Source organism: Thalassophryne amazonica, chromosome 21 (genome assembly GCF_902500255.1).
Source record: "Thalassophryne amazonica chromosome 21, fThaAma1.1, whole genome shotgun sequence".
NCBI lineage: Eukaryota > Metazoa > Chordata > Actinopteri > Batrachoidiformes > Batrachoididae > Thalassophryne > Thalassophryne amazonica.
In genome coordinates, this window is record NC_047123.1 from 12,694,555 (window position 1) to 12,712,126 (window position 17,572).

At 42.1% G+C, this 17,572-nt stretch overlaps 1 protein-coding gene across 1 annotated transcript in view; it reads right to left on the reverse strand.

The window, feature by feature from the left end:
* thbs1b (thrombospondin 1b) overlaps positions 1–17,340 on the reverse strand; it is an 87,462-nt gene extending 70,122 nt beyond the window's left edge. Inside the window, exons 1-7 of the mRNA XM_034162351.1 lie at positions 17,204–17,340; positions 16,970–17,046; positions 13,160–13,719; positions 12,936–13,011; positions 3,950–4,033; positions 3,751–3,860; positions 1,762–1,887 (exon numbers count right to left, since the gene is read on the reverse strand). Coding sequence (XP_034018242.1) covers positions 1,762–1,887; positions 3,751–3,860; positions 3,950–4,033; positions 12,936–13,011; positions 13,160–13,719; positions 16,970–17,033 — 1,020 coding nt within the window. The 5' untranslated portion in view covers positions 17,034–17,046; positions 17,204–17,340. The remainder of the gene's footprint in view (positions 1–1,761; positions 1,888–3,750; positions 3,861–3,949; positions 4,034–12,935; positions 13,012–13,159; positions 13,720–16,969; positions 17,047–17,203) is intronic.
* Positions 17,341–17,572: the final 232 nt, after the last annotated feature.

The following is a 17,572-nucleotide window of genomic DNA, read 5'->3' on the forward strand; positions in this document are numbered from 1 at the left end:
GTGGTGGTCCCTCTGTTTAAGAAGGGGGACCGGAGGGTGTGTTCCAACTACAGGGGGCTCACACTCCTCAGCCTCCATGGTAAGGTCTATTCAAGAGTACTGGAGATGAGAATTCAACTGATAATCGAACCTCGGATTCAGGAGGAGCAGTGTGGTTTTCGTCCTGTTCGTGGCACACTGGACCAGCTCTATACCCTCCATTGGGTGCTCGAGGGTTCATGGGAGTTCATCCAACCAGTCCACATGTGTTTTGTGGATGTGGAGAAGGCGTTTGACCGTGTCCCTCGAGGGGACACGGGAGGGTGGGGGGTGGGTGGTTGCTCCGGGAGTACGGGGTCCGGGGTCCTTTGTTCAGGGCTATCTGGTCCCTGTATGACTGCAGCAGGAGCTTGGTTCGCATTGCTGGTAGTAAGTCAAGCCTGTTTCCAGTGCACGTCGGCCTCCGCCAGGGCTGCCCTTTGTCACTGGTTCTGTTCATTGCCTTTATGGACAGAATTTCTAGGCGCAGTCAGGGTGCAGAGGGGGTCCAGTTTGGGAACCACAGAATCTCATCTCTGCTGTTTGCGGACGATGTGGTTCTGTTGGATTTGTCAAATCAGGACCTTCAGTGTGCACTGGAGTGGTTTGCAGCCAAGTGTGAAGCGTCTGGGATGAAAATCAGCACCTCCAAATCTGAGGCCATGGTTGTCAACCGGAAAAAGGTGTGTTGCCCTCTTCAGGTCGGTGGAGTATCCTTGCCTCAAGTGGAGGAGTTTAAGTATCTCAGGGTCTTGTTCACGAGAGAGGGACGGATGGAGCGTGAGATCGACAGACGGATCGGTGCAGCATCTGCAGTGATGCGGTCGCTGTATCAGACCGTCATGGTGAAGAGAGAGCTGAGCAGTGGGGCAAAGCTCTCGATTTACCGATGGATCTACGTTCCTACCCTCACCTATGGTCATGAGATTTGGCTCATGACCGAAAGAACAAGATCGCGAGTACAAGTGGCCAAGATGAGTTTCCTCCGCAGGGTGGCTAGGCGCTCCCTTAGAGATAGGGTGAGGAGCTCGGTCACTCGGGAGGAGCTCGGAGTCGAACCGCTGCTCCTCCACGTCGAAAGGAGCCAGCTGAGGTGGCTCGGGCATCTTTTTCAGATGCCCCCTGGTTGACTCGCCGGAGAGGTGTTCCGGGCACATCCCATCGGGAGGAAGCCCCAGGGAAGACCCAGGACACGCTGGAGGGACTACGTCTCGCAGCTGGCTTGGGAACACCTCGGGGTTCCCCCGGAGGAGCTGAGAGAGGTGTGTGTGGATCAGGAGGTCTGGGCGACTTTGCTTGAGGTGCTGCCCCCGCAACCCGACCTCGGATGAAGCGGAAGAAACTCTTTGTTCTCCCTTTTTTAAATATGGGGACCACCACCCCAGGTTGCCACTCCTTAGGCACTGTCCCAGACCTCAACGCAGTCTTGAAGAGACGTCTCATCCAAGACAATCCCTCCACACCCAGATCCTTCAGCATTTCTGGATGGATCTCATCAACCCCCAGGGCAAATTGACTGAGGACTGTGAATAAAAATGGCTGTACTTCACATATTGTTAATGCAACACTGAAACACAGAGGTAAAAGTCTTCAAATAGATTCCCATCTGTACCTGACTACATATGATGAGATTGAGAGACGGCTGCAGATTTTAAACCTTTATTAAACCGTATTTATATAAATTTTAAGTTAAACAGCAGATAAGCTGCTCTGTAGTGGATCTTAAGACACTTCAGCTCTTACTTGACAACTGCACTCGCTGCAGTCATCGACAGTCCAATGGTCTCTGTTCTTGTGTACAATTCCGTTATGGATGCAGACGCCGCTGTGAATACCAATACGGTTCTTCAGCAGCTTGTTCTCATCTGTCTGTGAAGGAGGTGTTGGAGAAACACAAAAAGCACAAATAAGAGCATGAATGTTGTTTAAATATCAATCAATCAATCAACTTTTTTCTTATATAGCGCCAAATCACAACAAACAGTTGCCCCAAGGCGCTCCATATTGTAAGGCAAGGCCATACAATAATTATAAAAAACCCCAACGGTCAAAACGACCTCCTATGAGCAAGCACTTGGCAACAGTGGGAAGGAAAAACTCCCTTTTAACAGGAAGAAACCTCCAGCAGAACCAGGCTCAGGGAGGGGCAGTCTTCTGCTGAGACTGGTTGGGGCTGAGGGAAAAAAACAGGAAAAAGATACAGAAACATTTCACAGCAAAGATGTGCAGGAGACACCTGGAAACTGCAACTGACCTTTGTCACCATTTTTGCTGTTTTTACTCTGTAAATCCTGAACATTCAGTCACAGATAGTCCAAACGATACCTTTTTGGAATCGTTATGATCAGACAAATAATGTAGTGTAGTTTTCAATTTTATTGGAGCATTTTTTATTTTGACCCCTGTGTAATTTTTCAATTGACCCCTACCTGGCCGCCTATTGAAAATTCAAGTGGCAAGTCGATTTTTTTTCAAAAGAGTAATGTCTAAGGAGCATTTGTGCCGACCTTGGTGTTTGTATCACCATTTACAGGATTGTTTCAGTTATCTGCTGCTCTCGAGTGCTTTTACAAAGTCCACTCACATCCTTGAGAACTGTAGCTTCTCATAGGATTTGAGAACTGCAGGTTCTCTATTACAGCTCCAAGTGTGTGCATGTAAGGTTCATACATCACGCGGTACCTGGGGGAGGGAATCATAGACTGTGTGTATACTGGACAAATGTACACCTATGGGTGTGTGACATCACCCACAGGTTTTCCACAGAGACACAGAATAATCCTTATGAAGGATTACCATGTCTGGGTGTTGCCATGTTCGCATGGGTGGCAGCTTTCTCTGCCTACGTCATGAAGAACCCATCAATAGATAAAGAGGTGGTGTTGGGTGGCTCAGCCTGTGATGAAAGAAGCATGAACTCGGGTTTGAAGATAGGGCCGTATCTTTGAGTGTTTATTAAATTATATTTTAAATGTTTCTTCTTCCAAGCCTTATCTGAGACTCATCTGAAGGTTTTAACACTGAAAAAAAATTGTGGCAACAAAGTGACACATAATATAATTGAACAGATTTTAAGTTCTACAATTTTGATTAAAAAAGTATTGAATACATTCACAAAACATAAAAAAAAATTAAGTACATGTTAATAAAAGCAACAGTTGAAATGTGTTGGATTTAGTAATGGCACACCCAGTGATGAGTTATATCGCTAAAAAATATTTTGCAGAAATGTGGCAGCGGTGGGGTTTGAACCTTCTGCACTGAAACCAAGTTCACTAACCACTTGTCCACTACTGCCCAACCAATATTCTAGCACATTGTTACTTAATTCAGCACATTTACACTGTTGTTCTTCTTTATCTGTACCTACAATAATTGTTTTTAATTTGACTTTAAATCTATTCAATAATATTGAATGTGACTTTGTTGCCATAATTGTTCTGTGTCTAATTTACCCAATATCCTGTGCAAACGTAAGTATAGGAAGATGTCACAAGATGTTGCAGGGGTGGTGGTCAAGTGGTTAGTGTGCTGTAGTCCACCGGGGCATGAAATATGTGTGCTGGCGAACCGCGGAAAATTCAGGCAAAGATGAATAGTGCACCCCCTACGGCGGTACATAAGTACCAGCGTGAAGGTAAGTACCTATATGAGGTAGTTACAAATAAAAAAAAAAAAACGTAGTGAGAATCAGTCAAATCTACCACAACACACTCCAGTGAGTGTCCTTACCAGTTGGCGGAGTTCATTGGACAGCTCCTTAACCACCACCCCAAGGTGCCTCATCTCCTTGAACAAACCAAGGAGGTCCTCACAGGAGAATCCACAGACTATCTGTAGATCTGAAAGGAAACTGTTTGTTTATTGGCAATGCAAAGACAATATTTTATTCTATTCTGCTGTAGGAACACATGTTGGAGTGAGAGTTTACCTTTAGTTTTATGTCCAGTGTACTCTGTTCTGATGGCAGATGTGCTTTTGAGATTCTTCAGGATGTTGGCACCAGTTGACATGGCTGATGGAGGAGAAGAACCATCAGTCAGATCACTAATGACAGCTTCTGTCAGGCTGTTACATATTTTATGCTATCATGAACAAGAAAACCTGCCATGGGTTAAAAAATGAAGTAATCATTCAAAGTAAAGCATGCGACGCGACATTTTAAATTTCATTCAGCAGATTATTGCTGGTGTCCACAATAACAATGGATGAAGTACTTCAAGAGTAATCTGATCAAATGGTAACACTTCACTTGAAGGTATTGTCATAATAGTGACATGACATTGTCATAGCTGTTTCATGACACAGTCATGAATTATGTCAATGTCATAATTGTGTATGACTGCTGTCATTATCTGTCATTCGGTTTTTGTCTTGACAACTTGACAAGTTGGCATACAACCAAAGACCTAAAAGGCCAAAGACAACTTCTGGTTATTTCTCTTTGATTAACATCAAGCTGTCATATTCAAGACAACCCAAAAAATGTCAACTTGTCAGCACAATTTAACAATGTCAAAAGGAAATGTTTAAGTTACCTAGTGAATAATTATGCTGTGATCTGTCGGTAGAACACAGAGAACTGTGTGCACAGCTTTCTGTTATTCACCAGTTTGTTTGAATACTATGTGTGGAACAGTAAGTAAATGTCTGAAATAAGAGATTATTATTATTATTATTATTATTATTATTATAATTTGCAAGCATATATAGAAGCTCATTTATGTGGCAGAGTTTGTGCATAATGAAGCACAAGGTGCAGCAAGCAGCTGAACGAATTTCATTTTGTGGTTATGGCCACATCATGCTACAACCCCTGGCAAAATTTATGGAATCACCGGCCTCGGAGGATGTTCATTCAGTGTTTAATTTTGTCGAAAAAAAGCAGATCACAGACATGACACAAAACTAAAGTCATTTCAAATGGCAACTTTCTGGCTTTAAGAAACACTATAAGAAATCAGGAAAAAAAATTGTGGCAGTCAGTAACGGTTACTTTTTTAGACCAAGCAGAGGGAAAAAAATATGGAATCACTCAATTCTGAGGAAAAAATTATGGAATCATGAAAAACAAAAGAACGCTCCAACACATCACTAGTATTTTGTTGCACCACCTCTGGCTTTTATAACAGCTTGCAGTCTCTGAGGCATGGACTTAATGAGTGACAAACAGTACTCTTCATCAATCTGGCTCCATCTTTCTCTGATTGCTGTTGCCAGATCAGCTTTGCAGGTTGGAGCCTTGTCATGGACCATTTTCTTCAACTTCCACCAAAGATTATCAATTGGATTAAGATCCGGACTATTTGCAGGCCATGACATTGACCCTATGTGTCTTTTTGCAAGGAATGTTGTCACAGTTTTTGCTCTATGGCAAGATGCATTATCATCTTGAAAAATGATTTCATCATCCCCAAACATCCTTTCAATTGATGGGATAAGAAAAGTGTCCAAAATATCAACATAAACTTGTGCATTTATTGATGATGTAATGACAGCCATCTCCCCAGTGCCTTTACCTGACACGCAGCCCCATATCATCAATGACTGTGGAAATTTACATGTTCTCTTCAGGCAGTCATCTTTATAAATCTCATTGGAACGGCACCAAACAAAAGTTCCAGCATCATCACCTTGCCCAATGCAGATTCGAGATTCATCACTGAATATGACTTTCATCCAGTCATCCACAGTCCACGATTGCTTTTCCTTAGCCCATTGTAACCTTGTTTTTTTTCTGTTTAGGTGTTAATGATGGCTTTCGTTTAGCTTTTCTGTATGTAAATCCCATTTCCTTTAGGTGGTTTCTTACAGTTCAGTCACAGACGTTGACTCCAGTTTCCTCCCATTCGTTCCTCATTTGTTTTGTTGTGCATTTTCGATTTTTGAGACATATTGCTTTAAGTTTTCTGTCTTGACGCTTTGATGTCTTCCTTGGTCTACCAGTATGTTTGCCTTTAACAACCTTCCCATGTTGTTTGTATTTGGTCCAGAGTTTAGACACAGCTGACTGTGAACAACCAACATCTTTTGCAACATTACGTGATGATTTACTCTCTTTTAAGAGTTTGATAATCCTCTCCTTTGTTTCATTTGACATCTCTCGTGTTGGAGCCATGATTCATTTCAGTGCACTTGGTGCAACAGTTCTCCAAGGTGTAATCACTCCTTTTTAGGGTTAGGGTTAGTCTGTCATGTCTGTGATCTGCTTTTTTTCTACAAAATTAAACATCTGAATGAACATCCTCCGAGGCCGGTGATTCCATAATTATTGCCAGGGGTTGTACCACCTACTATCAACTGCATATTTACTTTTAATAAATCACCTGCAAATCTTTCTCCTCCCCAGCATGCAAAGGTTTGCATTGCCCACACAATTCAGAACTCCCTTGTCATGCTCAGCCCCGGCTCATGGTTTAGGTCCTAGTCCTTGCATAATTTCCTCTGATTTTCTGGTTTTGCTTTTCATATGTTTATACTTTATCATGTTAGTCTCAGTTTGGTTCTTTTTATTGCTTTGCTTTGTTTACTATTTAGTCACTGGTTTCATTCTTTATCTTATCATTTTGTTTTGCATTCATTTATTCTATAGTTGGTTATTGTATTTATTCACTCATGGTCCTTTAAGTTACATTAGTCTTAGTTTTGTTCTGTTAATCACATTTGTTGTATTATGCTTAGTCACAGGTTTTGTTATTATTAATCTTCAGTGTTGCTCATCAGATTATGTTCCATTTATTGTTTATTGCATTATTCAGTAGTCACCGGTTTTGTTTTCTGTTCATCACTTCTCTGTTTGACCAGTAGTTTGTTTTGCCATTTTAATTGTATTCACTTTTCTGCACCGGCCAGTAACAGTTCCATTCTAGTTTTAGTTATAATCATTAGTTTTCTTGTTTTCCCCTTTTGACTTGTCACGTTAGTTCGTAGGTTTGCTCCTTTTGTTTTGCTCACGTTAATTATTTGTCTGTCTTGAACACGTCATGTTTCTCACAGTTAGTTTTTCTGTCACTCACTTCTCTTGCTTTGCACCATTTTGTTTTGCCCTCCCGCACTCTCTTGACTTTCTTCCCTCTTCTTTGTTCACTAAACCACACCTCTTTTGAGAACCTTCCACACACCTGCTTCACATCACCCTGATTAGTTTGCTCCTTATTTAAACCCTCACAGTTCCACAGCTCACTGCCCGATTGTTGACTTTGTTCACTTTCTCACCTTTAGTTCATGTCCTGTTTGATTCTCAGTGTTTTGACCTTGCTTGTTTGCTCCGACCTCCGCCTTGCCTTAATCCTGAACTCAGCTTGCATTTTGACTCTGCCTCGGTTTTTGCCTGAAATGCTGTTGTGAAAGTGTAGGAACACGGACCCACAACAGGGGGCGTAAATGAACGGGCAATGGATAAGCCAAACAGTAACAATTTAATGTTGTAAATTCTGCACAACGGAATACAGACAACAACAAGTTTGGAACTACAGTCAATTACACATTGGGTGACGTGTGGGCAGGCTTGAGGATAGGAGACGCCCATCCAGAACCGAGCCGGATCCCACACGGCCCTCACCGCCAACGGATCTGAAGAACACCGGAGCCGCCAAGTCCTGAGTCCCCAGATAGCCACCGTCTCCAGCTGTCAGACCTGGCACTGCTGGCAGAGAACAGAAACAGCACAGGTGAGTGTGAGTACGCACACTCAGTAATCCCACAGTCTGTGTTCTTTTGGGAGGGAGCACCTCCACCTCCAATCACACACTCGTGCAGCTCCTGTTTAACCACTTATCTGGTTGGGATGTGAGGCGAAGCCATCGCTGATCACACCAAACGCCAATCCCACAGATAAGGCAACACCACAGGAAAACGGCTGCAAAGAAGTTCAGACTATAAGTCAGCGTTAAATACAGCAGAGAAATTACCTCCAAGGTAGCTGATTTCTCAGTGGGGAGGTGTAGTTGCAGTCCGGCCTTTAATGTGGTGGTGATGTGGATGAGTGACAGCTAGTGCTGATGACGAGTGACAGCTGTCACTCCCGGTTGCTATGACGCCCTCTCGTGCTTGAAGCCCGCACTTCAAGCAGGGCCCCATCTGGTGGTGGTGGGCCAGCAGTACCTCCTCTTCAGCGGCCCACACAACAAATGCTCCTCGATGATGTTGATATGACCGCAGCTCGTATTATTGACCACGTCCCAGCCTGTACCCTGTCTGATACCTCTGCCTCGTTACTGAATCTCCTGCCTGGTCAGAAGATAAGGCCTTTTGTTCATCACAACCAGCCATGTCTGTGAGTCTGCTTTGGTCTCTTACTGCTTCCAGTGTCAAGTCCTGACATCACTATCTGGGATTTCAGTAAATCAGGCCCTTGATATCTCTAAATAACCTTCTGAAAAAGAAAAAAAAAGCCTGGTAATGTTTAAGTCTTAACTTAAAAATTAGCTCAACAGAAAAAAGACCAGGTTGGAGTCATACCTGGGACTTTATCCCTGTAGGCAGCAGTGCTAATCACTAAGCCACTGTGCTGTCTTTGTCATTTTATTTGCTCTGCTGCTCAGGAAACTATGAGTTATTAGCAGTTGCCCACAAAGTGTTCCAGTTGCGTTACCAAACCTGTAGAAGGGGACAGACCTGTCATAATGCAGGAAAAATGAATGCACAAAACCTTCCTCTTCAACCACTTGAGATTACAATTAGGGGAGGTGATGGTCAAGTGTTAAAGCATTGAGCTAGTGACCAGATGATCATTGGTTCAAATCCCATCCTGACTGGAAAATGAGGGCCCTTGGGCAAGGTCTTTAATCTCCTAGTTGCTCCTGGTGTGTAGTGAGCAGAGCACCTTGTATGGCAGCACCCTGACATTTGTAATTTCTCCTGGTTCTTTATGTAATATACTGCCCCCAATAAAGAACAAAATCAATATATTCCTCAGTTTGAATTTATTGAAAGTCACGCTGAAAACCAGACGGACTCCATCTTGTGAAAGACCTTGAACATAGCTGGCACAATACTTTTATACAAGTCAGTGTGGGTGGGTTTTACTCTCACAGTCTATTTGAAGACTTTCAGTCAGGTTTTAGAATTCATCATAGTACAGAAACAGCATTAGTGAAGGTTACAAATGATCTTCTTATGGCCTCGGACAGTGGACTCATCTCTGTGCTTGTTCTGTTAGACCTCAGTGCTGCTTTTGATACTGTTGACCATAAAATTTTATTACAGAGATTAGAGCATGCCATAGGTATTAAAGGCACTGCGCTGCGGTGGTTTGAATCATATTTGTCTAATAGATTACAATTTGTTCATGTAAATGGGGAATCTTCTTCACAGACTAAAGTTAATTATGGAGTTCCACAAGGTTCTGTGCTAGGACCAATTTTATTCACTTTATACATGCTTCCCTTAGGCAGTATTATTAGACGGTATTGATTAAATTTTCATTGTTACACAGATGATACCCAGCTTTATCTATCCATGAAGCCAGAGGACACACACCAATTAGCTAAACTGCAGGATTGTCTTACAGACATAAAGACATGGATGACCTCTAATTTCCTGCTTTTAAACTCAGATAAAACTGAAGTTATTGTACTTGGCCCCACAAATCTTAGAAACATGGTGTCTAACCAGATCCTTACTCTGGATGGCATTACCCTGAGCTCTAGTAATATTGTGAGAAATCTTGGAGTCATTTTTGATCAGGATATGTCATTCAAAGCGCATATTAAACAAATATGTAGGACTGCTTTTTTGCATTTACGCAATATCTCTAAAATCAGAATGGTCTTGTCTCAGAGTGATGCTGAAAAACTAATTCATGCATTTATTTCCTCTAGGCTGGACTATTGTAATTCATTATTATCAGGTTGTCCTAAAAGTTCCCTAAAAAGCCTTCAGTTAATTCAAAATGCTGCAGCTAGAGTACTGACGGGGACTAGAAGGAGAGAGCATATCTCACCCATATTGGCCTCTCTTCATTGGCTTCCTGTTAATTCTAGAATAGAATTTAAAATTCTTCTTCTTACTTATAAGGTTTTGAATAATCAGGTCCCATCTTATCTTAGGGACCTCGTAGTACCATATCACCCCAATAGAGCGCTTCGCTCTCAGACTGCAGGCTTACTTGTAGTTCCTAGGGTTTGTAAGAGTAGAATGGGAGGCAGAGCCTTCAGCTTTCAGGCTCCTCTCCTGTGGAACCAGCTCCCAATTCAGATCAGGGAGACAGACACCCTCTCTACTTTTAAGATTAGGCTTAAAACTTTCCTTTTTGCTAAAGCTTATAGTTAGGGCTGGATCAGGTGACCCTGAACCATCCCTTAGTTATGCTGCTATAGACGTAGACTGCTGGGGGGTTCCCATGATACATTGTTTCTTTCTCTTTTTGCTCTGTATGCACCACTCTGCATTTAATCATTAGTGATCGATCTCTGCTCCCCTCCACAGCATGTCTTTTTCCTGGTTCTCTCCCTCAGCCCCAAACAGTCCCAGCAGAAGACTGCCCCTCCCTGAGCCTGGTTCTGCTGGAGGTTTCTTCCTGTTAAAAGGGAGTTTTTCCTTCCCACTGTAGCCAAGTGCTTGCTCACAGGGGGTCGTTTTGACCGTTGGGGTTTTACATAATTATTGTATGGCCTTGCCTTACAATATAAAGCGCCTTGGGGCAACTGTTTGTTGTGATTTGGCGCTATATAAAAAAATTGATTGATTGACAGTCTGAATCTTACTGGTTCCCCACAGCCTGGGGGGAGCCCTCCCTTTATCTGAAACTTGCGCATACATGATGGAAGTGTAACTTAACTCTTATATGTTGAACCATTGAACCAGTTACAGCCAGGTTCCAGACACTCAAACAGATAACAACAGCAAATACTTGATAACTAACAATAAGGAATTAGCACAGATATTATCAAACAACTTTGAGCATCTGATGCAGATGGAAAAGCGCTATATAAATGCAGTCCATTTACCATTTTACAGTACAAGTGAGAAACTTAGCAAATTGAATCTAATTCTCCTGTGAACCTGATCAAACATCTGAGCCATGTAGATGCACTAAATAGTAATAATAATAATAATAATAAAATACTTGTAAATGAAGACGCCTCACATTTACGTCCCCGGGGACAGCCAGTACCCATTCTGCTTTAGAGCTGGGTGTGACTGCTGGGTTCTGTCATTCCAGCGAGGCTGTAAATCCAATAGTCATGGCAAAGAAACAGTAAGTTCCTCCAGATCAGTGGTCTCAGACTGATTCTAGAAAGGGCCACGAGTGTGCACCATCCTGTCCACCAGGTGATTTCACTGATTAACTGATTCCACCTGCTCAAAGTGATGTTAATCAGTGAGATCACCTGGTGGAGTTGGTGGTTGGAAAGACAATCTACACCCTCTTGTCCCTTTCTGGAATCAGTTTGAGACCTCTGCTCTAAATATTTACCATTTCATTGTCTTTTAATTCAATAATGCCACCACGTCATCTCTTATTTTTAATAAGAGTGCCATCTCTTCTTCTGTCCATATGTACTCTCTGGTATATATTTTAGATTCTAATCCAATTACTTTTTTTCTGCAAATCTGATTGGGTAATTGTGTGAAATTTCAGACCATATAATGTCGTGGTAACGGTGGCAAAATATTTGACTGTTTCACATTTGGATGTATTACTCCGTGCACTGTTCTGATGAGATGTCATTTCTGTCAAATATCTTTCCTGTCCACACATGCGCAGTATTGTCGGGACACGAAACTGGCGATTTATGTGACGAGATGCACAATTTGACAGAACACCGGCCATGCACGCTGCTAGCTGTTAGTACTGTTAGCTGAGAGCGAGAGAAAGTCGCATACCACTGCTGAAATGGGCGAATTTAAGCTACCATATGAAAGTATCGATGTGGATTCTGATACAGAATTACCGTTTCACATTTGATGGATTTAACGTATTTTCAAATTTGATGGATTACTCTGTGCCCTGACCGATCTTGGAGCGACGCTGCCTCACGGTAAGCCTCGCCGACCGAATTACCTACAGAAAAATAAACCATGCAAACGATGGAATTAGATTAGATCGGGAATAACCCTGTTGTGTCTGATGATTTGCAGATGTTCATGCTGTTATATGGTCACAAACATCTGTTTTACCGACTCCGCTAACGTGTCACCGTAAAACTCCTTTTTATCATAAAGCTCAATTTGCGACCGTATAACCAGCATGAACATCCACAAATCATCAGACACAACAGTGTTATTCTCTAATTCATGTGACTCTTTATGTACATCATGTGACCTGTAATAAGAGAAAAAGTGTTTCCACTGCAATTATGTGAAATAAAGCTTTTTGAATAACCTGAAAAAGCAACTTGTGAGTGTAAAAACTTTTTTGGGATGTTTTAAGGTTAAAAATAAATATTTCCATGATGTGTATTTTTCATTTCCTATTATAGTTTGGAGGGTCATGGAAACCTGTGTGGAGACTATGCAGATTAAACGTCTTCTCCAAGGACACAGACAGGAAGAACGAGCAAGATTTGGACCCAGATCTGCAACTGGCAAAATTAAGACACATTTACAATAATCAGGGCAGCTCAGTGGTTGGCACTGTTGCCTCACAGCAACTCTGAGCTGATCTTTCTGTGTGGAGTTTGAATGTTCTCCCTGTGTGTGTGTGTGTGGGTTTCCTCCTGGTGCTCCAGCTTCCTCTCACATGTAGGTCAGGTGGACTGGATACTTTAAATTGCCCGTAGGTGTGAGTGAGAGTATGAATGAGTTTGTTTGTCTCCATGTTTTGGCCCTGCGATCGACTGGCGGCGTGCCCGAGGCGTGCCCCGCCTCTAACCCAACAACCACAGGGATAGACTCCAGCGCTTCCCATCCCCCGGCCACTGCCGGAATAAGTGTGTTCAGAAAGTGAATGAATGAATAAAATGCTTACTCACACGTCTGGCAGCCTCTGTTGCGGAGAATGGCATCCAAAGTTGTTCCAAACACAAACCTCACATTTTGCAGGACTCCCTGCAAAAACCATGGGTCATGTTCTTTTACAACATCACTACCACAGTGAATAAACTGTTACTCATCGCCTCATGGAGATTTATCAACAACACATTCAGTCTTTAATGTGTGAGATTTTAGCAGTTTTGCATTTTCACGACTGTCTCACCTTAAACTTGTCTTTCACAGCCCCCTTTCCAATCCTGAGCCGTGCACTGGCAGGAGTTTTTGGAGTCAGGATGCTTTGGATGGGTGCGTCTAATTCAGCAGTGTTCACCTCTTCACACCCCATGTACAGCACCGCCTGGTCCTCCTCCACCAACAGCGAGATGTTCTTCCAGTGGCCTGAAGCCAAATGAGCATCTTCAAAGGAGACCACCTGCTGCTTATTGGCCGTGGAAAAAACTATGTCCAAAGTGTTGGCTTTGCCGTTGGAAACAATCTCAAATATGGTTCCGGAGCCGTCGAGTTTCTCCACCGTCAGCAAGCTCCCGCGGCTCTGCTTGAGCTGCTTGAAGTTGAGGAGGAGGAGGAATCCCCTCTCGGAATGGATAGAGCTGATCAGGTCCTTGAAGACGTTCTTTGGGACTGGGGGGATGAGGTCTGGGTTGAGGATCTTGTAGGCTGGGCTGTACGGGTCGTCTCCTTTCACCAGCGCAACACCATGGTTGTTCTTGGGAACTTGGATGAGCTCAAACAAATCAAACACGCTGTTGTCATCTTGGCTTTCTGTGGGTGAAGAATAAGTAATCAGCCGCTGCTAATTTAGAGTATTTCGAACTTTATCATGAATAATATGACTTTTACGCATTATCCCACGCATGAACGAAGCACTGTCTGTGAACATAACTCAAAAATAGTTCAACAGATTTCCTCCACACTTGGTGGGAATATTACTTGGATATCTAGGAACTATTCAATGCTGAAGCAGAGTGATCAAAGGTCAAAGGTTAAAAAAAGGCCACAAACAAACAAAAACATTTTTTATATATCTTAACAAGCAAGAAACTGAGATGGATCACAATCAGTGGGAGTTTTACCTGAATAGATATCTAAAGGTAAAAGGAACTTGAAGAAATTTGGTCAAAGGTCAAGGAAAATATGGACTGAACAAAAAATACTAATTTGGTAGAATCGGAGATTCTACTATCAATCAATCAATCAATTTTTTTTATATAGCGCCAAATCACAACAAACAGTTGCCCCAAGGCGCTTTATATTGTAAGGCAAGGCCATACAATAATTATGTAAAAACCCCAACGGTCAAAACGACCCCCTGTGAGCAAGCACTTGGCTACAGTGGGAAGGAAAAACTCCCTTTTAACAGGAAGAAACCTCCAGCAGAACCAGGCTCAGGGAGGGGCAGTCTTCTGCTGGGACTGGTTGGGGCTGAGGGAGAGAACCAGGAAAAAGACATGCTGTGGAGGGGAGCAGAGATCGATCACTAATGATTAAATGCAGAGTGGTGCATACAGAGCAAAAAGAGAAAGAAACAGTGCATCATGGGAACCCCCCAGCAGTCTACGTCTATAGCAGCATAACTAAGGGATGGTTCAGGGTCACCTGATCCAGCCCTAACTATAAGCTTTAGCAAAAAGGAAAGTTTTAAGCCTAATCTTAAAAGTAGAGAGGGTGTCTGTCTCCCTGATCTGAATTGGGAGCTGGTTCCACAGGAGAGGAGCCTGAAAGCTGAAGGCTCTGCCTCCCATTCTACTCTTACAAACCCTAGGAACTACAAGTAAGCCTGCAGTCTGAGAGCGAAGCGCTCTATTGGGGTGATATGGTACTACGAGGTCCCTAAGATAAGATGGGACCTGATTATTCAAAACCTTATAAGTAAGAAGAAGAATTTTAAATTCTATTCTAGAATTAACAGGAAGCCAATGAAGAGAGGCCAATATGGGTGAGATATGCTCTCTCCTTCTAGTCCCCGTCAGTACTCTAGCTGCAGCATTTTGAATTAACTGAAGGCTTTTTAGGGAACTTTTAGGACAACCTGATAATAATGAATTACAATAGTCCAGCCTAGAGGAAATAAATGCATGAATTAGTTTTTCAGCATCACTCTGAGACTAGACCTTTCTGATTTTAGAGATATTGCGTAAATGCAAAAAAGCAGTCCTACATATTTGTTTAATATGCGCTTTGAATGACATATCCTGATCAAAAATGACTCCAAGATTTCTCACAGTATTACTAGAGGTCAGGGTAATGCCATCCAGAGTAAGGATCTGGTTAGACACCATGTTTCTAAGATTTGTGGGGCCAAGTACAATAACTTCAGTTTTATCTGAGTTTAAAAGCAGGAAATTAGAGGTCATCCATGTCTTTATGTCTGTAAGACAATCCTGCAGTTTAGCTAATTGGTGTGTGTCCTCTGGCTTCATGGATAGATAAAGCTGGGTATCATCTGCGTAACAATGAAAATTTAAGCAATACCGTCTAATAATACTGCCTAAGGGAAGCATATATAAAGTGAATAAAATTGGTCCTAGCACAGAACCTTGTGGAACTCCATAATTAACTTTAGTCTGTGAAGAAGATTCCCCATTTACATGAACAAATTGTAATCTATTAGACAAATATGATTCAAACCACCGCAGCGCAGTGCCTTTAATACCTATGGCATGCTCTAATCTCTGTAATAAAATTTTATGGTCAACAGTATCAAAAGCAGCACTGAGGTCTGACAGAACAAGCACAGAGATGAGTCCACTGTCCGAGGCCATAAGAAGATCATTTGTAACCTTCGCTAATGCTGTTTCTGTACTATGATGAATTCTAAAACCTGACTGAAACTCTTCAAATAGACCATTCCTCTGCAGATGATCAGTTAGCTGTTTTACAACTACCCTTTCAAGAATTTTTGAGAGAAAAGGAAGGTTGGAGATTGGCCTATAATTAGCTAAGATAGCTGGGTCAAGTGAGGGCTTTTTAAGTAATGGTTTAATTACTGCCACCTTAAAAGCCTGTGGTACATAGTCAACTAACAAAGATAGATTGATCATATTTAAGATCGAAGCATTAAATAATGGTAGGGCTTCCTTGAGCAGCCTGGTAGGAATGGGGTCTAATAAACATGATGGTTTGGATGAAGTAACTAATGAAAATAACTCAGACAGAACAATCGGAGAGAAAGAGTCTAACCAAATACCGGCACTCTACTAGTAGAGTCACTGATTCTACCAAACCATTCATTATCATGACAAGGTGATATCTGGACAGAATGACTGCAATACCTTACTATGGAAATTAGACAAAAATCTGTCACATCAACTTCACATTAGAGCCACACGATGCTGAAGTGATCACAGTAAGAACTTACAATCAACTTTACATCACAGACACCTTGCTCAGCACAAACACCAAAACAATATTTTCTAAACAACCAACATGTCCAGATGGATCAAACCTGGTGGGAATATTACTTGGATATCTAGGGGTGATAGATGTTTAAGCAATGTGATCAAACATCAAAGGTAAAACAAACAAACAAACAAAACCCATCTTTTTGTATATCTTAACAAGCAAGAAGCTGGTATGGATCAAATTAGAGGTGATGCGACCTCGGTGTAGTTTGGTCAAAGTTCAAGGAAAACATGGCCTGAAAAGCAAAATACTTTTTTTTTTGTTTGGTACATCTCAACAACCAAGAAATCCAGATGGATCAAACCTTGTTGCGATATTACTTGGGTAGATATTTAGAGGTGATTAGAATTTTGGAGTCATTGGTTGAAAGGTCAAGAAAACAGCTTTTTTTTTTCTATATCTCAACAACCAAGAAACTATGAGCTAAATGACCTGCTGCTCAGCAAAATATTCCCAATTAAGTGGTTTCACAGTGAAATCATACCGAAATCGTGTGGTGAAATACCCATTTAAAAACCCCACTGCAGACACACGCATATTTAGCTGTACATATTTATCCCAGATGCATCAGCCCTCTGATGCCGTTCCATACTTATTCCATTCATCTCACCTGTGAGTGTGGCGCTCTCACAGGCCCAAACCACCAACAGCAACAGGATCCCCGTCAGCTTCATGTTGACCTGCTGTCTTTAAAGCCACAAAAATGAGTCGCAACAAATTAATATACATAAAGGAGAAGCACTTATTGTGCAAAGGTTCAGTATTTTCTTTGACGTCCCAAAAATCAGTGATTAATATCACAGCAGCTGTTGAAATGAGTACATTCTACAAAAAATGACCTTACCTGCTGGAACAAAAGCAGTGGAAGAAAAGTAAGAAATATCCCAAAACATTCAAATTGTATTTGACCAATTTGATGTAGAAAATGTTCTATAATGAGAGCGAATGATATAACATTTTTCAGTCTAAAGCTGAGGTCTCACTGATGCATGGTGGTGAAAAGCTCTGGGAGAGTGGTGGTGAACAAACTTTGATGCCATTCAGATATTGTCCAATCAGAGAGAAAACAGGAGGAGCTTACAGAGAGACAGAGAGAGAGAGAGAGAGAGAGAGAGAGAGAGAGAGAGAGAGTCTCCCATCACTCCAACAGAATAAGGCCAGAGAGAAGCCATGTGCTCTCTGTCGCCTCCTTGTGGCAGGTTTCAGTACTCTG